Genomic DNA, 19176 nt, shown 5'->3' with positions numbered 1-19176 from the left:
CTTGTTTAACAAGCTTAAAAAACGCCCTAGCTAAATTACATGACGAGATTATTCTCTCCAGTAGTGTTGGTGTCTCTCTTCTTATCACTCTCATCAGCTATATGTTCAGCCACCGTTGAAAACGCGGCGGACTGTGTAGCCGTCGGAACGCTGATATCCTCCTGCACTGAGTTTGTGAATTACGGCTACCCGGATCCTGTACCCGGTTCAAGCTGCTGCGACGCGATGACAGTCCTCGGAACTTACTCTGATTCTTCTGACAAGAGACGCTGGCTCTGTAACTGCTTCATTGATCTCATCAGTGTCTATAACTCAAACGCCACCGCCATCTCTACCTTGTCTGGCTTCTGCGGCATCGTTTTGGGCTTCACCATCGACCCTAACACCGACTGCAACTTGTAAGTTATGTTACTTCCATCATTTAATAAGTTATTTTCTCTATGAAATAAGTTATTTTCTATTTTTAGCATTCAGTGAAGAAGGCAAGGGACAAGACTTTGGTTGTGGATCAAACTGAACAGATTGTTTATGAGTGTCTTTAATCTAAACAAATATGTATTAAATTAAACTCATAGTTCTTGTCTTGTTTAAAAACAGTAACATCGATTAGTTTAGAGTTTTGTTTTGATTGAACATTTAATCAAGAAAGATAAAAAGAACAGAGTTGTGTTCCTTCTTATGCAAGCAATCGAAACTTGTTAAAAAAAACATTGAGATTTACACATTAAAAAACCATAAAAATCTAAACAAGAAACGAAGAACGCATCCTTGTCTTCTCGCTCTGGTTCCGATTCAATCGTTCAGAACCTCCTCCTCCTCCTCCTCCTTCTCCTCCGTAGTAACCAGGGCTTCCAACGTCCAAACTCTCCTCCGCAACCGCCGTGTAGTAATAATACTGTCCCTGAACAGACTTCTTGTATCCACTGGTCTCGTTAGAGACCTCAAGTCTCTGCTTCGGCGCGCTTTGTGACCGGACTTTAGCTTTGTAAGACTCCGTGTTAGCCATGTAGTTCGGGTGATAACCCGAGTAGTAATAGTTACTACACCCCCAAGAATACTCGCTTCTTGTCGTCGTGGGCGTAAACGGGGTTCTTCTCCTCGAGCCACTAGACCCAACTTGAGGACTATTCTCTGTACTTCTCGGAGCCAATAGAGACTGCTGTCTTTTCCTCGGAGACTCGTTGTTTCTCTCCGAACGTAGCGGCTTAGGATGATGATGTAGACGTGGCTTCCAAGTGTCGACTTCTAGGATCTTGTCCACGTCTTCCTCGGTTTGCCAATCCACGCGTTTGGAGCTGCCGCGGTGGTGGTCCATAGGGATGGCTTCGGCGTTTGAAAGGGAGCGGGTGTGGAGGGAACGAGGAGAAGGAGTGGAAGAAGGGAAGAGTAGAGCGGTTGAGGAGTGGAATGAAGCAGAGGAGTGAGAGGAACGTGAGGCTCGTGTACGAGCTTGTGCTTGGAGACGGACCAGAGTCTGCATCCTTCGAAACATATCTGCAGTTTGCTTTCTCACTATGTGTCCTCTCACTAATGCTTGAAGCTTCACTAGTGCCTTTAGTGCTCTTAGTGCTCTCCTCGCCTAAACATTTTCCACATTAACCAAAAAAAAAATACTTCAACTCCGACAGTAAAATGAACAAGACATAGGTTTTGGTTCTGTGTGTTGCATTTCATGTATGTCTTTTTGAATAAATCACAACCTTAAGCCAAATGAATGTGTTTAGTGTAGTCGATTCTAAACGAAAAAAAATTGCGCTTATTGTTTTACAATTTGCACCATACTGTAGTAGTTTACTAGTATAATATAAACTGTGGATATTTTATATTTTTAATAAATTGCTTTTGACCGACATAAAAGCCCTCTAACTTCTGTTAAAATGATAATTGACACCATACTAATTGGCTCCACTAATAATCAAAACTTGAGTTTGCTTGAAAGTGAAATAAATAACAAAACAATACGAAGCGAGTTTAATCATCTGTTGAAGACATAATCATGGTTTTGCCAACTAATTATAATAAAAACCAAATGAGAAAAAATAAGTACTGAAAGGGATTACTGGAATTATTCTATTTTGCTTTTAGTTTTCCAACCACTTCCACTTGTACCAAAAACTAGATATAGTAATTACAGAGCCCACCATTTTGCAAAGTATGTCTCAAGGTCAAGGTGTACACACACACGCACACATGAGTTCTTATTTTCACATTGGTCGAGATTCGAGAACATTAGATCTTGGAAAACTCGAATTAGAGCATCTCCAAATTCCGTGTTCTGAACCTTTTTTTTTTTTTTTTTTTGAAAAAATCTGAACCTTTTTATTTGATAAAGAAATCCACCGATACGAACTTGAAAAAGGATTACAAACATGGTTTAAAAAACCAAAATCTTTACAAGTAAAAAGGGAAGATAAAGTATGCAACTTTGAGAAAAAAACACAGTTAAAAGAATAAAGTTTCTGAAAAAAAATAATTAAAGTTGCTCCTAAAGCAAACAAAACCATGTGTGATATAGTAGTAACGCTAATCCGTGTGTTTATTTACATAAAAACTGTAAAAAGAACCAAAACAGTGATTCATCACACCAACAACACTAGTGCAAGAATTGAACTTTCAAAATTCTGAAAAAAAGCTGGTAGATTTTTCATAAAGAAATGATGAACATGTAACATGTGTTTTTGGGAAGAAACTGACCATATAAATTATAACTATCCACAACCACGAATAATATTGTCGGCAAGTGTAAAGTTTCCAAGAATCTTCTTCATTTCAAAATTTGTTTGTCTTCTTCTTCTTTCGTTGGGACCATCCCCAGGAAAGAAAAAACATAAATCTATTTTGAATTTTAAGTTTTTAAAAAGTTTCAAACTTTCTACGGTGAGAAATTTAACTAACCAGATAACCACGGAAAGCAGATTGAATCTTCACCGCCGCTAAATACTCCTGAGCCCACCGACGGTTACTACTCCCTCCGCCGTTTCTCCCGCCGGTTCCGCTCGTGAGTCTCACAACCTCCGCCGCAGCATGAGCAGCAGCTAGAGCAGCTTCCGCCACCGCGGCGGTCGCAGCTGCTACGGCTATCGCATGTTTGTCGCCGTTTTCCTCCTCATTCACCGACGAAGCTTCCGCCGACGGATACGAGCGTCTCTTGCTTGAGCTTGAAGAAGCCGCCGGTTTGGAAGATCTGGTGGCGAAGCTCCACCTCCGTCTGTTGGTCGACGAGTCCTGCTTCTTACTCCCGAAAAGTCTCCCGAAAAAGCCCATCTTTCATCGCCGGAGATTTTAGAGCGAGTTTTGTCGGAGATTATTCTCGTTTAAACTACTACACACTTACTTACAGAGTAGATAACACTTAGGTATGGAGAAACTGAGTTTTTATTACATAACGGCCTGTCTTATTATATACCAGATTGCCGAGAATCTTCCCACGCGCCAGATTGTATCGCTTTTCTTACACGCGTTTTCCAAAAGGCTTTTCTTTACCTTTTTTTTTTGCTTGACTTTAGTTAAGTAAAGAAGGATGAGTTGTTAAAGTCAATAATGGGCGTACTGACTAAACCGTACCAGATCTTTGGTCTGTGACTCTTTTTTGATTCGGTTCAGACCATTAAATACTTAAGACGTCATATATTTTATATTAATTAATGTTCATTTTCGAATGTGAAAATATGTAGATATTTGAATTAAAAATTGAGAATAATTGGGAAGGACGTGTCATTCCTTTTCTGTCCATCATTCACTGCACTCTGCCAGCTTCAGTACTTTTGTCTTTCTCTTTTTCTCCAATGGTGGCTGCAAAACTTGAAGTATATTTTAAACTTCTAAACAAAATATGTGTGGATGATCGGTGTTTTGTTTTTAGCCAGGCCATATTATTGTAACAGACGATGTTAATAACTTGTGATTGGGGGTGGCAGATTCTCAAACTCTTGGACTTCAATTATCTCCAAGTTTACCCTTAATGAATAAAAGGAGAGATTAATCACCAAATTAGCTCAGCTTTGTGTTTTATTCGTCTATTTAATTTGTTAAGTCATCATCCTTGGTCACTAGGATGCAGTATAGAAGTAGAGTCTATAAAAAAAGGAAAATAGCATGGAATAATCCAAATTAATAGCTCTGAGCCTCTGATAACGATATTCTACTATAGGGTATCATAATAAATGCAATCGTTGAGGTCGTATTCAGCAATCAGCACTAGATCAGGTGCAATTTATAGACTTTCTAGCATTTAAACACACATAATTATCTCCATGCTATCACACTAGGTAATGCTCCAAAACAGTATATTGTGCTGAATCTAGGGATTTAGTTATAGCTTGCCTTGTATATCTTTCTTTTCTTTACGTCTTCTCAATTGTTGTGTCGAGGTGTTTGCATCTCCCACCAAGGCCCAAAAAAATAAACTCTTTTCTAAAAACTAAAATATTGATTGATTGGGATGACTTCTTGATGAAGAGCAGTCTTCTTTTCCAGAAAACCTCTTCACAAAATCAAAAACTTAATCTAAACAAAAACAACCACATCACAATGGAGAAGTTAAGACAGCTCTACTCTTTAGTACTCAGTCTATACAAAAAGACAAACATTAGGAACGACCAACTATCATCATCTCCCAAAAGACCTCATTCCTTCCAAGGATAATCTCATGCTTTCATCAACCTCACTGCTAAAACCCCCCTTTATTCTCAAAATTGATAGATGTGTTAGAGACCATGACTTCCTGGTTTTGGCTCTGGTCTAACCCTTTAATGCCTCTGAATCTATTGGTGGTGTTTGGTGTTTCCATTACGAGTCCATAATCTGTTCGGTTTCCTCCCATGCTGACGTTGCAATTCATGTTCTGACCAGAAAGTGACTTTTGTTGTTGACCGGAGCCTCCACTGATCGTGCTCTGGCAGTTCTCAGCAACCTGAAGCAATCGGTTCACCTACCGCAAACCAAGGAGACAATATAGTACAAAACCTCAGAAAAAGGCATTCCAAATAGTGTTTCAAAGACTGCCACAAGAAAAACAAATATTATTACTTGTGGGGGCTACAAGGCGGCGAGGAAGTAGCTCTTCATGTCGACGAGTACAGAACTCCCATGAGAGAATCTGGTGAAAAGCAAACGGATATGTTAAACTACTTGGGAGAATATAATCCGAAGGTGGCCTTCAGGAACAACGTTGATGTGTTCGTACACACTCTCCAGGACTGCTTTCACGTATTCTAACACCATAACTCCACAAGGAAACCTGCGTTCGTTCAGACGGCACACTCAGATAAAGAAGCTCGTCAAGGATACCACTTGCATATTTAATTTCGTTAAGCCTCGGCAAGACATCAAAATTTGCTTCTGCATAATTCACAAGAAAAAAAAACTGCTAAATCCTCTTCCCGGTTTAGAACCACAAAGATCACACTGCCATATTCATCCTGAAAATAGCAAAATGGAAAAATAACAAGAGAACTATATACTGTAAGCTACATTACTTGATATCATACGTGCATCCCACTGTATAACCACAACCAGTAAGCAAGGGACAGCAAGAGAACTAGAGCATGAAAAAATTGCAAACTCTGATACGTTGGCAAATTCAAAAGCCGGCGGAACACGTTTCCCACTTTTTTGTTGTAATAATTAATACCAATGTTTTTTTTTTGGCTAAATTTGGAACTTTGCCGATTGTTGCAGCTCTTCGGTTAGCTTGCTTGTTAGCTTTAACATCTTCAAGATATCTTCTCGCTTTCAACAATGGCATCTTCCTAACAGTGTACATTGTTTCTCTAATACTTTGTTAATCTGCTTAATAGCAAGTCTAGCAGTTTGCTACCATATATGATGCTGTAAAGATGTATCAGTACTCAGGATTTAAACTGCATAATGTATGTTGCTTGAAAGAAGAATCTAAGAGTTATTAAGAACTAATTAACTCTAGCTTCATAAAAACAAAATTTTGGTAGAAATCAAATGTTATATGGTTCTGCACCATAACCAATTAAACGAAAAAAGGCCTCCGAGTTTGAATACGATGAAACAACATCCAAAATCTAATATCATCTTAAACAACAATATACCAAACATATGAAATAATACACTGATTAATGTAAATGTTTAACTAAACAAATTTGGGAGAACTTTTTTTTTTAGTTCATGTCATCCTCGAGTAAAAACTTCAGGGAGTTTTCATCGTCACAATCCTATAAAACAATACAAACACAAAACAGTGAATACAAATTTTATATAGGAATTTGGATGTACTTTATTAATGTGTGACAACAAAAAAGGATGTACTTTATTAACGTACGTAAGTATCAAGGTAGTTAGGTTTCAAACAAAATATATGAAAAACCATCTTACCTGATCGAATGACAATGGGAGTTCCATCAAATCTTCAACACCATATTCCTATATGCAATCCATGTTCAAATATCAATTACTTTCCGTGTCATTTTACATTAATCGAAGGTGCATAAACGGATCTATAAGTGATAGAAACTAGAGTTTACCTGATTTGTAATGATCATATTCTGATCAGTAGGAAAATACATTTCCGAATTAGGAGCAACAGTGTTCAATGTTTCTTCATTATAGTTACCCTTCAAACAAATCATACATAATGTATAATTGTATATATATGGTTAAGAAACTTTCAATCTATCACGTACAGACGTGTACACACACACACACACACATATATCCGTATACAATTATTAACTAATCAGCTAGTAAAGAAAAGTAAAATAAACATGACTTACGTTACTTAGGTTTTCAAGAGGATAAGCGGTAGGCACCTCAGGATTTTCACCAGTCGCTTTACCTTGCTGCTGGTCAAAATCATGCACGTATATATGAATCAAAACATTACCTTCACATATGTAAAAAGAATAAGTATTTTTTAATTAATCTACCTGATTATGATCAAACTCCGAGTTAATTGTATCCGGATAAAACTCGTTGATGCCATGATAATTATTAGATATTATTGGATTCTCTAGAACAGGAACCACACCACTGGTTTGAGCTTTCAAGTAGTTATGTGACTGATCCTTATTGTCAAAGAACGATGACAATGCAGAAGGAAACCTTCCAGTTGAACTTCCATGGTTACTCATCATGTTGTTGTTGTTGAAGTTCCAGTTCATGCCACTCAAATTTTCACCAAGAGATGCATTACCATGAACTTGTATCCCACCAAGAGAACCATTACCAGTACCATGAACATTGATTCCACCAAGGGAGCCATTAACATTGCTATTACCATGAACTATAACTCTATCAAGAGAGCCATTACCATTATCGGTACTATTAACTCTTAGTCCACCAAAAGAGTCATTACCGTGAACTCTTATCTCACCAAAAGAACCATTACGATTACCATGGACTCGTATTTCATCAAGAAAACCATTATCATTACCTTGAACTCTTGTTCCACCTAGAGATCCACTACTAGTACCATGGACTCTTATTTCATTAAGAAAGCCAATATCATTACCTTGAACTCTTGTTCCACCTAAAGAGACATTACTAGTACCATGGACTTTGCCATAATTACTATTACCTTGAACTCTTGCTCCACCAAAAGAACCATTACTAGTAGCATGAAGTCTTATCCCACCAAGAGAACCATTATCATTACCAGTAACTCTCATTCCACCAAGAGACGCATTCTCTTTGACATAAACTCTTAGTCCATCAGGTCCAAATACATCTCCCTTCTCACCTATTCTGATCCCAGCGTAATTACTACCCATTGTTCCAGTACTAAGATTAGAGTTCATACCCAAAACACCGCTTGTTGTACCATATTGTCCAAACTTATGAGCTTGGGACTCTTGAGATGTTCCAGACATGCTTCCCATTTCCTCTTTTATTCCATTCAAAACCCCAAGGCTGCCTCTCCTAGGCAAAAAGTTGGATACTGTTTGAGAATTGTTGGTGGGTCTACGGTTCATGAAGTTGACAGAGCCATGAAAACCAGCATTGTTGTTCATCGTGTGGTTATATTGACCAAGACCATAGCCACGTTGGTGATTGCAAAGATTCTTGTTGCTTAGGCTTGTCTTGTAGTTGTAAGAGCGTTGTGGGTTGATGTAGCATGATGATCGAGTGTTGGAGATCATAGCTTTTCTTGCCTTTTCTGCGCTCTCATCCTTAACTTTTTTCCAAAACTTTCTGTACTTCTGTGTAGTGACAACAGTTTCAACATTTTAGTTATATCAGATGTTTTATGAAATTATATGTATGATGAGTTGAAACAATGAATAAGATACACATGTATAAGCTACTTTAGAGAAAGATGTATCAACAAAGTTAACCCGATGTGTAAAATCATCTAAGAACACCGAACAAAGATGGTTAGCTATTTGCCTGTTTTCATGATGTAAGAACTTGATGAACAATAGCATACTAATATCATGTGCTTTGGAAAATGATTAAATGGCATATGGTCACTGAAGCAATGTTGATAGAAGATCGAACCTGTAATTTGCTGGCTACATGTGTTCTTGTTAAGTGGTTCAGGTTCATGTACTTTAAATCTTTGTAGGCGTAACCTCTTCAAAATTATATAAAACACGAAGAAAAAAACTAGAACATTAGCATATATCTAATTCCAAATACTTCGAATGAGAAAAAGAAAATTTAACATGTGAAAATAGCAGATAAAAATGTGAGTACTTACTATGAACACCAATGTGTTCAATGGCTTTGGAAAACTGATTCTCAAGAGAACTCATCCATGTGATCTTAGACTTTCTTTTGGCCTTTGATCCAGAACTTCCATCATCTGGATTGCTGGTTGAATTTGTTTTCTGAATTTCTTTTGAACCACCTGTTTCTTTTTACATATACCATTAAGATATCATTTATATAATATATTTACAATAATAATAAAAGATAACTATAATCAAATTGTGTAAAGACCAAACAAAGAGAACAATAGGACTATCATTATCGTTCACATCATGTTAATAAAAAATTACCGTTTATCTTGTACTTTAAAGCATGTTTGCATATGGTGTCGAGGTCGTTTGGTTTAACCGGTTTTTTCATGAAACACATTGCTCCAGAAGATAAAGTCTCTTGCTCAATTTCATTGTTCATGTCTGCTGAAATCACTGCAATAAAAAATTGGAAAAGAGAAGAAAAAGAATTAGTTAGCATCAATTGCAACTATAAAATGTGTTAAGGAAATAAATCACAATGTTGTAAAGAAATCGGAAAGGAACTAGTTTGGTTTTAGTGTTATTTTCTTCTTCTTTTTCGACACTGACCTGAGATTCTTAGGGAACTAATATATTTTTACAATTTTTTTTGTTGCATAATGATTTTATATACGTGATATGTATGATGTATCCTTTTAAGGAATACATTGGTTTACCTATTCTACCATCAATACACCATTTCTTAGCTGTCAAATCGTGTTATATATATTCTTTACCAAAAAAAAGATATCTTGTTATATATGTAAATCATACGTATTTAAAGATAATATTGTAACTTCTCCTTTTATCATAGATTAGATTATATTAACAAACTAAATAGAATTAGAACCACTAGTTATTAATTAATTTAAAAAGTGTGAACAACAATAATTTTAAAAATCAGTTAGAAATAACTTGTTGACACATAAAATAAAGATTAGGCTATCAATAAGTGGTAAGAAAAATCCTTACCAATGACAGGCAAATTTCCAAATTCGTCATTAATCCTCTTTTTTAATTGTCCACCATTAAAACCAGGCATATGATAATCGGTGATTACAACATCAATGTTATTGCATTGACCTCTAAGCGTAGATAATGCTTCTGACGAATCATTTGCTGTCATTACTGTAATTTCCCCCAATGACTTATCTACAAATCAAACAAATTTTTTCTTTTTTGATAAAAAGACCGAGGTGATGTCAAAAAAAAAAAAAGACGTAGGTATAAATAAATATAGACAAAAAAACATATGATATAAAATAACTAAAATGTTGAATATGTACACACGTGTCTATATTTTTGTTTTACAAATAACTTTTCAATTTAAAATATCACATTTTATATAAGTTTATATGTGTTTTGTAATATTTAAACATATAATATATAGGATTCAATGTGTTTATTAAATTTAAACAATGAATTTGTAGTTTTTAAATGTGATTTACTTATTAGAAAGTGTTTAAACATGAAACTATATTTTTGGATTATATGGCATTAGAAAACTCTAAGCACGGCTCTGTCCTATAAGAGGGCTATGGCCGGTTTAGTTGTGGGTTGGTAGGACACTAATCGAATTGTCTATGGTTTCCAAACAATGAGAATAATAAATTGAACTATACTTATAAGAAATAAATTCGAACTTTACATCAAAAATTAAGATATAAATGAATCTAAAGCCCAATGTTTGATAAGATTCGAAAAATGAAATAGATATAGAGTTTTTTTTTTGTAACACGAAATAGATATAGAGTTCACAAGAACATTAATCTTGGGGACAACATTTCTTTTACCCTAGAGAACTTAGATGATTAAACTGATAGTAGGTGATAGGTAGACAGTAAATATACTTGAATCATCATTACGTGAAATTTTTTATCGAATATACACCACAGTTGTAGTGGCAAAATGAGCAATCCAAATTGTAGTTTACAAAAAAAAAAAAAAACATATTTTACGAGTAAGAATAATGTTTATACCTATGTAGCTCGGGCTTTTAAGCATATTGGAGATAACAGAGAGAGAAACACGATCATCATCCACAACCAGAACTGTGATGTTCTTATGAGTGCTTTGGTGGTAAGAAGGTAGATCAAAGTCCATTTTGCCCTTTTCTATGTTAGCAATTTGTGTTTGACAGTATGATATAGTTTTTTTAACAAACTATGCAATATATATAAAGTTTGGAACTTATAAAACTTGCTTGCGAATATAACTCTAGGAAACATGGTATGTATTGTTTACCAATAAAAACATGGTATGTATTATAATTGTGAAATAACAAGCTTTGATTTCCCATTCGGGTTCGTATTAATAAATATTTTGGGTTAAAATATTTAAGAGTGGAGAAAACTTATAGTAACAAGGAGTTACAATGGGCAAAACTAGAGTATTTGATTTAGATAAACCAAGTCAAAATAAACCGGAAAAGGTTTTTTTTTTTTTTTTTGAAAACCAGATGAATGAAAACTTTGTGCTAAAGAATACAAAAGGTATTAAACAAGATGATTTGAAATATTTGATGTATATACCACTTTTATAAATACTTTGTGCTAAAGGTATACAAAATCTAAGACCAAACTAAGGAAAATTAATGAAATTTAGCAATAAATATTAAAAATATTTAAAAATCTTTATTCTCAATGAATATTTATAGATTTACCGATCTAGATCTATTAAATGAATACTAAACTATAATCCTTGGGTTTTAATCACAGATATCTACTTCTTAATAATTGGATTGCCATGTCTAATTATTTTTTCTACAGTATATGGATTAGGTGATAGATGTCCTGGTAATTATTTGTTATGTTTAATTGTTTTCAACGCAAAAAAAAAAACGAAAGGTTCATTTAACATAATCTTTTTGTTAAGAACTAGTTAATGAAAAATACAGTATTTAAGTAAATGACAAAGAGGGCTTGAGAGCTATTTGGACACGATTTGGACAACTGTACCAGTTTTCATAATATGACGATATTTGCCCTTAAAAACACGTTGTTTTCTAAATGAAATTTTATCTATCCAACAGAGAGTTATACAGGTTTACTCATATTTTTTTACGAGTAAAAAACCACATAACATTTCCACATACTATGTTTTTTTCTTCCTGTAACTGAATACTATGTTATTTTGTTGTGTGATAGTCAGTGGATAGCGTGTATATCAGATGAATTCATACTTTCGTAATTTATGATATTATGGTTTTCCATATTTTCTTTTACATTAAGAAAAACTGAAAAGGATTTTTAAGAGTCGTCATCGTAAAATGAACAAAAGCAAACAAAGTGGTGATCATCAAAGGTCAATTCCTCCCCGACGGTAAAACTCTCCGGCCGACAAAGCCATGAGAGAAAAAAGAAAAAGACCCCAAAAAAAACACACACAAGAAAAAAACAACAGATGACACCAAAACGCTAACAAGATCCACCACAGAAGAAGACAAAAACATTTGCCTTCTCCTGCGAAAACACAACCTAAAAAAAACAACTTTCTGAACACCGGAGAACCTCGCCGGAAAAAAAAAGATAATTAAAAAAAAAAGAGAGCCTTTGAATCATTTTTTGTTTCTTCATCACTTTGACTTCTTGAGAAGAACAGTGGTCCTGAAAACGGCGTCGTCGCAGACAAAACTCCACCAAAGATAAGAGAGAGGGATCCCTGCAGCTCGCCAGAGAGCATGAGCATCAACATAGCCTTTGTACGGTTGGAAATCGAGCATCCTAAGACACATTGTGAGTATGCTCGAGACAAAGAAAGCTCTTAGCTTCCACTTTGATGGATGCGACGTTAAAGCCGCCCATACACCCCACACCACTAGCTCCACCGCTCCTATTCCGGATATAACTTTCCGGTGAAGTCCTGTAAAGCCATATACATATATATAGAAAATCATATGCATTTTCTTTTAAAAAAAAAAGAAGAAAAATACATTTAGGAAAAGATCATATACCTTCATCAAGGTTGTAGAAATTGAGGTAGAGAATATGAGTAGCTACAACTACAAGAATAGGTGCAGTAACCATGACTTTTGCAGATTTATCATGTATACTAAAAGACCTGATTATAGCTAGAATAAGCGAGAATCCAGCTAGTGTTGTGGCTGAAGAGTAATCTAGCCTCTCTGTCAATGCAACATCTCTATATAACAGTTTGAAGCCAAAAAAAAAAAAACATGAGTGAGAATGTTAGTTAGAGAATGTAACATGGAGTATGGATGAATTTTTTTACCTGCTGTGACAGACACCACTCCAGAAGAGTGAGTTCATTACGATCATAGCATAGATATGCAATAAACCGTTGTACTCGTAGTAAGGTTTGCGGTTAGGCTGGAGAGGCAAGTTATAGTAAACGAGGATGAAGTAGGAGACCCATCCATGGAACTGTATGGCTAGGTCAAGAGCAGAGAGAGCAACGGAGACGGGTTCCTGGATTCCATAGACATGTTTGAGTGGCCATTTACCGAAGTACTTTGTAGGTTTCTCTCCGTTACGTTTCCTCTCTTCTTCTCTCGTCATCATGCATTCGTACTGGCAATCGCTCTGGCAGTCCCATTGTTTCCAACGCAAGTAAAGTGGCTCTTGCATGTACCATGGACCGTCTATGGCTTTTCCATCGGCTGAGAATTTGCAGTGCTGGAAGCAGTTGTCCCCCACGCATCCAGTTTTCTGACATTGATCAACACATGACCTGCAAACCAATCAGAAGCATATTAACAACCTTCTTTTTTTTGTTCTTTAGACTGAAGCAACAGCCAAAAACTTCTAAACTATAAGACCTTATTACAACAAGGCCTCTCTGTAACAAGTTCTTGTCTCTCTTTTTTTAAGCTCAAGACAAGAGTAAGCTGTTACATGGCCGACAAAACAAACAACATCATAGAGAGAGAGAAGTTTCCACTAAGCAAAAGAAGGAAAGACCGAACTCATCAAAACACCACTTGCAGTCTTTTTTTTTTTATGAATCTTTCCAACAAAAACAATGACCCTACAGTAATAAAAATCAAGGCTTTGTTCAACACACACAGAGATTTTGTAACGTGTTTCAACTCTAACCACAAGAGTTGGAAAAATTATCTGGGGAAAAGTCAAAACCACATAGTGTTCTAGTAACTAACCAAAGTAAACCCTTTGAGAATCATCCATAACTAACCAAAGTAAAAAAAAAATCTGAACCTTTTTTTTCTTCCTAAAAGAGATCAAATTTCACAAAAACAGAGATAGTAGTAGTATTTGATTACAACACAATATTTCAAAAATAGTCAAAAGCAGTAACAAGTCAGTCCAGCAATCACTGGATCTTTAACGGTCGAGTCTTAACAGTAATTCAAAAGAAACTAGCACTGGGGTTTCCATACTTGTGAACTAGAAAGGGAAGTCAAACGAACTCGGATATGAGGAAAAAAACAGGAACATTCATTTAGTTAGAAAACTGAATCTAATAAGAATAAAACTAAAAACAAAAAAGGTTCTTTACTTGTAAAGAGGATCAGCATCTCCTTCACTCGCTTCCAGTGTTGAAACAAGACACGACACCGCTAGTACAATAAACACAACCCATCTCAGATTTCGCGCCATCCGAAAAAGGAAGAGAGACAGAGAGTAGAGACAGAAGAAGGATGAAGAGAGAGAGAAGGAAGAGAGAGGGTTCTCCTTGGGAGATATTTTCTAGAGGGAAGAGTTATAAGTCGGTGGGGATGATCGGAGAAATTGAGAATAAGTTGCGGTGTGGCAGCTTCTCCTTCTTGTCCATCAAATAGCGGAGACAGGTGGATACATCGAGCGAAAGAAAGAGAAGAAAGAAGATCTCGCTTGAGAGAGAGAGAGAGAGAAGATATCCCGTGAGCGTGAAGGAGGATGGGAGGAGAAGAGCTTGGCGAAACAGAGTGAGACGCGTGGAACTCTGTAAATAAAAGAGACATATCACAGACGTCGATACACCTCCACTTCACCTTTTGTCTTAATAATATACTACTCCTTTTTTTTTTGTTTTTCCTCACTCATATACTAATATTTATGTTTTTTAAAACATTACATATTTTTTCTTAAACTCTTAACGCGCTAATTTTCAAATGTTTCTATAATCCAACTAATATTTCTTTCCAACATTACTTTTTCTTCTTGAGAAACTAGCCAAATGAATTATTCTTGTTTGTTTAGCAAAAAAAAAAAAAAAAAAAAACTAGCCAAATGAAAGTTGTCCGAACAAAAATTAATATGAAAGTTTATAATTTCCATTTCATATTGTCGTTTTGTTTTTGTTTCAAAAATAATGCCATTATTTTTTGATATAAAATTTTAAATAAAAATTCTGTGTATTTATAATGTATTTAGTTAGAGAAAAATATTTAGTATATGAATATACAATAAAACTGAATTTAAAATATTTTTAATATATGCTAAAAATTCTCGCATGAAATTTTACTCTTTCAAAAACAGAAGAAACTTTTGTAATATATTTCTTTTGTAAAACATTTTTCCCTATATATAAATAATTGTTTTTTGGTGTACTATAAATAATTGATGTTTTAAGATTTCATACATATTAAAATATCATATTATTTATTACTTTTAATTTTACCAAAAAAGTTCTACTACTCATAGTTTTATATTTGAATTGTGTTTTAAAACTAGAAGTAAATGCATTCTAAATCATTAATTTTTATAAAAAGATAAAAATCCTAAAACATAAATCATTGAATTACGGAGAGAGTTTGAGATAACGCAGTTGAATTTTGATTATTTTTATAAACATAGTAATAAATCAGTGGTATGACCTATTCATTATTCCCCATCACTATTTAAAAATTATACAAACAAAACAAATAAATATAGAAATCAAATAAGTAGGTGGCGTTGGGAGAATACATGACAGCACGATGATTCAGAGGCTCACGTTCAAGTGTTGCGCGTGTGAATGAGAGATTCGGTCCCCGAAATTTTGGGAGCAAGAAATATACTCATTTTTGTTGATTAATTATCTACGTTAGTTATCACAAAGTTAGTACTAATGAATATAAAGTCAAACGAATCAGGGATCCAAAGATTTTAAGTTGCGAGTAATCAAATATCTTAAGCATCGGGTGATACGACAGACACACAAGATCACTGTTATGGTAGAAGAAAAGAAACCATTTTCTGAAACGTAGTAAAAGAAGATCAAACATGATATGTTATCTTACACTTGGTAATTAATTATTCATTAGTACGAGGAAGATTTGATTCCACTTTCCTAAACTCGTATCTTTTCTCAACGAGTTTATAAGAATTTCTTTTTAACTCTTCGTAAATGCCAATTTACTCCAAAGGGCCCCCAGTAATTGGAACCTTAAAACTTGGAGTTGAGTACAGTAATATTTAATTTTAATGTAATGTCATTAAAAATGAACTTTAGTTTTCTTAAAAGGTTTAAATTTCCATCTTTTTATTTAAAACTACGAAGTCTTCTTAAACTTACTCAAGCTTTTCTCTCTTTTAATATAAACGATGCAAAATATAAAGCGTCAATTTATCTGCAGTTTTTAATCAATTTTCCACTAAATAAAAGAAGGTCGGTCGAATAATCATTATAATATGTAGTATATGTGTCTATCACATTTCACAAACAAACAAATGTGAGCTATGTGTATCAATTGACATTTGCTTCTGCAAGCTGTAATTTGCTTTTATATATTTACAAGTCACAACCATATAAATTCCCCTTCTTTTACGGCCGGTCTATCAAATACACTATCCATTTCTTCCTCAGTAATCCAAAAATATTTAAACTAAACCAGTTTTAAATGTCTTAGTATGCATGCCTATCACCAAGAATCATTATTGAGTAATTGACTGATATTACGGCATGTTAGATCGCGAGACATTCCGACGGCGTAAAGAATGCCCGCGTCAAAAAGTAACGGACAGCTCAGAGCTTGATGCTCTGTTTTTGTCTTCTTCAGCGACATAGATTTTCGGGGGTTCGGCGCCGGAGCCTCCTTTAGGAGAATATTCGAAGTGGGGATATCTTGAGATGCAAGCTTACCTGTTCCAGTAGTCTTCAACTGACATTGTAGAGATTACTGGGAAGCTGTGTAGTGTTGGGTTTAGGGCTTAGGGAACTTGAAACTAGTTCGATTTGGTTTGGGGATTTGTGGTTTAAATGTATCTTTGGGATTTGTACATTGTTGTTAATGTGTTTATCTTTGTTGAAGCCATTGTCTCTCACGTTAGTTAACAGTCTGTTATTTTGTTTTAGGAAACACAAATTGAAGAAAGCATAAGTCTCATCGTGTAACATTTTGAATATGTGAGTTTCTCATGTTCATCCTTTAGCTCGAAAATTACAAATAATGGGCTGAAAGGAAAAAGATATACATGGGCCCCACAAAAGAAAAAAAAGTGGGCTTGTACCGGAATTTTTTGCGCTCTATCTATGAAGTGTAAGGAACCGGAATTTTTTTTCTGGTTTGAGACATTTGGTTCATGTTGGTCTTGTACACAATGCACACTGTAAATCGTTTTTTTTAAAGATGTATACCGTGTGGAAAACACAACATCCATGCCTTCAGTTTTTAAAGATTTCAAACCAACGGTGACAAATACGATCAATGATGACATTACTCGGGATATCTCAAATGACGAAATACATGCAGCGATATGTCATATAGGAGCTGACAAAGCCCCCGGACCTGATGGATTAACGGCACGTTTTTATCAAGAATGTTGGGATATAGTAGGCGAAGCAATCTGTGTGGAAGTAAAATATTTTTTTGCTACTGGAACATTATCTAAAGGGCTTAATCATACAAATATTTGTATGATTCCCAAGATTAAGTGTCCTAAAACACTATCTGATTTTCGTCCAATAGCTTTGTGTAATGTTCTATACAAAATAATAAGCAAAATTTTAGTACATCGACTAAAATCATCGCTTGATAAAATTGTTTCGGATTCACAAGCAGCTTTTATCCCAGGCCGCTTAATCAACGACAATGTGTTGATTGCTCATGAGCTTATGCATTCTTTGAAATCAAGGAAACGGGTTTCACAAACATACATGGCGGTCAAGACGGATATTACGAAAGCTTATGATAGAGTTGATTGGAATTTTCTGGAATGTACCCTGCGAGCTTTTGGTTTCGCGGAAAAATGGATAACATGGGTGATGGCGCTGGTAACTACTGTCGAGTATTCAGTCCTTATCAATGGAATTCCTCAAGGACATATTATCCCACAACGTGGCTTACGGCAAGGAGATCCCTTGTCTCCGTATTTATATATTCTCTGCGCTGATATATTGAGTCATCTTATTGATGTTCAAGTAAGGCGTAAGAAAATCAACGGTATTAAAATTGGTAATGGAGCTCCATCTATTACTCATTTATTTTTTGCAGATGATTCACTTTTCTTTTGCATTGCTAATCAAAAAAATTGCAAAGCATTAAAAGAAGTTTTTGAAATCTATGAGAGATGCTCGGGCCAAAAAATTAATCAAGATAAATCAGTAATCACATTTGGTTCAAAGGTCCTTGGTTCTAAACAAGATTCCTTGAAAGCGATTCTCGGGATTCACAATCATGGTGGTGGCGGGAAGTATTTAGGTCTCCCGGAACAATTTGGACGCAAAAAGAGAGAAATGTTTCAGTCAACAGTACAACGAGTTAAACAAAGAACATCGCACTGGAGTACTAAATTTCTTTCCCCGGCTGGCAAAGAAGTGTTAATTAAATCAGTTGGAATTGCGACTCCTATATACACTATGTCTCATTTTAAACTTCCTATCGCTATAACGCAAGAGATAGATGCTACTCTAATGAGATTCTGGTGGGGTCAAAATGGAAATAGGGGTCTGCCATGGGTGGCTTGGAAGAAATTACAGTATACAAAGAAGGACGGTGGACTTGGATTTAAAGATTTACCAAAATTTAATGACGCATTACTTGCAAAACAAGCTTGGCGAATCCATTCCAAACCGGACTGTTTATTTTCAAGACTTTATAAAGCTCGATATCTCAAGGACAAAACATTGTTAGAAGGAAGACAATGCCGACGACAATCATATGGTTGGATCTCTTTGCTATCTGGCATTGAGATATTGAAAAAGGGATGTAGTTATATAGTGGGCAATGGCAACAATATACGTGTCTTCAAAGACAACTGGTTATCGGCAGCTTCCCCTCGACCAGCTTCTACGACAACGCCCACCGATTTAATGGTACGGGATTTGATTAAAACGACTCCTTACAAACATTGGAATCATACTGCTCTACAAACCTATCTACGGGAAGAAGATCAATATCTTGTAACACAGATCTTTTTAAGTCAGACAGAAAAAGATGATAAACTGATTTGGGGTTCTACACGAGATGGAAACTATACGGTTGCGTCTGGTTATAGAGTTGCTCGACAATCACTGGAATTTTTAGCAACTGCTCCTGCGGCTCCATACGGCAATCCTATACTAAAACATAAAATATGGAAGTTAAATATTATGCCTAAGCTTAAAC

General features: G+C 35.3%; 4 protein-coding genes across 7 annotated transcripts; 1 reads left to right on the top strand and 3 right to left on the bottom strand.

Annotated features, from left to right (window-relative positions):
- Positions 1-6: 6 nt before the first annotated feature.
- On the top strand, positions 7-679 carry LOC130494287 (putative non-specific lipid-transfer protein 14). 2 transcript variants are annotated; one of them, XM_056986194.1, is made up of 2 exons: positions 7-398; positions 475-679. In XM_056986194.1, the coding sequence occupies exons 1-2, from the start codon at positions 40-42 to the stop codon at positions 515-517; spliced, it is 402 nt and encodes a 133-aa protein (XP_056842174.1). In that variant the 5' UTR covers positions 7-39; the 3' UTR covers positions 518-679. The 2 variants fall into 2 exon arrangements, with proteins under 2 accessions (XP_056842174.1, XP_056842175.1); XM_056986195.1 differs by having other exon boundaries at positions 468-679.
- On the bottom strand, positions 607-3378 carry LOC108862176 (protein IQ-DOMAIN 23). The gene is made up of 2 exons (XM_018636226.2): positions 2896-3378; positions 607-1579 (listed from the first exon to the last, which is right to left on the bottom strand). Exons 1-2 carry the CDS (start codon positions 3262-3264, stop codon positions 743-745), a joined length of 1206 nt encoding a protein of 401 aa, XP_018491728.1. The 5' UTR covers positions 3265-3378; the 3' UTR covers positions 607-742.
- A 2605-nt stretch (positions 3379-5983) lies between these two features.
- On the bottom strand, positions 5984-9352 carry LOC130512626 (uncharacterized). 3 transcript variants are annotated; one of them, XM_057010798.1, is made up of 8 exons: positions 8970-9352; positions 8669-8824; positions 8467-8542; positions 6897-8168; positions 6744-6812; positions 6495-6584; positions 6346-6393; positions 5984-6185 (listed from the first exon to the last, which is right to left on the bottom strand). In XM_057010798.1, the coding sequence occupies exons 3-8, from the start codon at positions 8512-8514 to the stop codon at positions 6132-6134; spliced, it is 1581 nt and encodes a 526-aa protein (XP_056866778.1). In that variant the 5' UTR covers positions 8515-8542; positions 8669-8824; positions 8970-9352; the 3' UTR covers positions 5984-6131. The 3 variants fall into 3 exon arrangements, with proteins under 3 accessions (XP_056866778.1, XP_056866780.1, XP_056866779.1); XM_057010800.1 differs by having other exon boundaries at positions 6744-6809; XM_057010799.1 differs by having other exon boundaries at positions 8669-8818.
- Positions 9353-11933: 2581 nt separating this feature from the next.
- On the bottom strand, positions 11934-14617 carry LOC108863502 (uncharacterized). Its single transcript, XM_018637949.2, has 4 exons — positions 14166-14617; positions 12921-13379; positions 12643-12830; positions 11934-12551 (listed from the first exon to the last, which is right to left on the bottom strand). Exons 1-4 carry the CDS (start codon positions 14264-14266, stop codon positions 12265-12267), a joined length of 1035 nt encoding a protein of 344 aa, XP_018493451.1. The 5' UTR covers positions 14267-14617; the 3' UTR covers positions 11934-12264.
- Between the last annotated feature and the right edge of the window lie 4559 nt (positions 14618-19176).

This window comes from Raphanus sativus, chromosome 5, assembly GCF_000801105.2.
Source record: "Raphanus sativus cultivar WK10039 chromosome 5, ASM80110v3, whole genome shotgun sequence".
Classification (NCBI taxonomy): domain Eukaryota; kingdom Viridiplantae; phylum Streptophyta; class Magnoliopsida; order Brassicales; family Brassicaceae; genus Raphanus; species Raphanus sativus.
This window is presented reverse-complemented; position numbering and strand designations above follow the sequence as displayed.

What these genes read in the sequence shown, in the direction of transcription:
- LOC130494287 (XM_056986194.1), top strand. Translation starts at nt 40, where the DNA reads ATGACGAGATTATTCTCTCCAGTAGTGTTGGTGTCTCTCTTCTTATCA. An exon ending in CCTAACACCGACTGCAACTT is followed by an intron (nt 399 to 474) that starts GTAAGTTATGTT and finishes TTTAGCATTCAG; the next exon opens with TGAAGAAGGCAAGGGACAAG.
- LOC108862176 (XM_018636226.2), bottom strand. Translation starts at nt 3,264, where the DNA reads ATGGGCTTTTTCGGGAGACTTTTCGGGAGTAAGAAGCAGGACTCGTCG. An exon ending in CTGCTTTCCGTGGTTATCTG is followed by an intron (nt 1,580 to 2,895) that starts GTTAGTTAAATT and finishes GAAAATGTTTAG; the next exon opens with GCGAGGAGAGCACTAAGAGC.
- LOC130512626 (XM_057010798.1), bottom strand. Translation starts at nt 8,514, where the DNA reads ATGAACCTGAACCACTTAACAAGAACACATGTAGCCAGCAAATTACAG. An exon ending in CGGAGTTTGATCATAATCAG is followed by an intron (nt 6,813 to 6,896) that starts GTAGATTAATTA and finishes GATTTTGACCAG; the next exon opens with CAGCAAGGTAAAGCGACTGG. An exon ending in CTCTTGAAAACCTAAGTAAC is followed by an intron (nt 6,585 to 6,743) that starts GTAAGTCATGTT and finishes ATTTGTTTGAAG; the next exon opens with GGTAACTATAATGAAGAAAC.
- LOC108863502 (XM_018637949.2), bottom strand. Translation starts at nt 14,266, where the DNA reads ATGGCGCGAAATCTGAGATGGGTTGTGTTTATTGTACTAGCGGTGTCG. An exon ending in AGTGGTGTCTGTCACAGCAG is followed by an intron (nt 12,831 to 12,920) that starts GTAAAAAAATTC and finishes ACTGTTATATAG; the next exon opens with AGATGTTGCATTGACAGAGA. An exon ending in TTTCTACAACCTTGATGAAG is followed by an intron (nt 12,552 to 12,642) that starts GTATATGATCTT and finishes ATGGCTTTACAG; the next exon opens with GACTTCACCGGAAAGTTATA.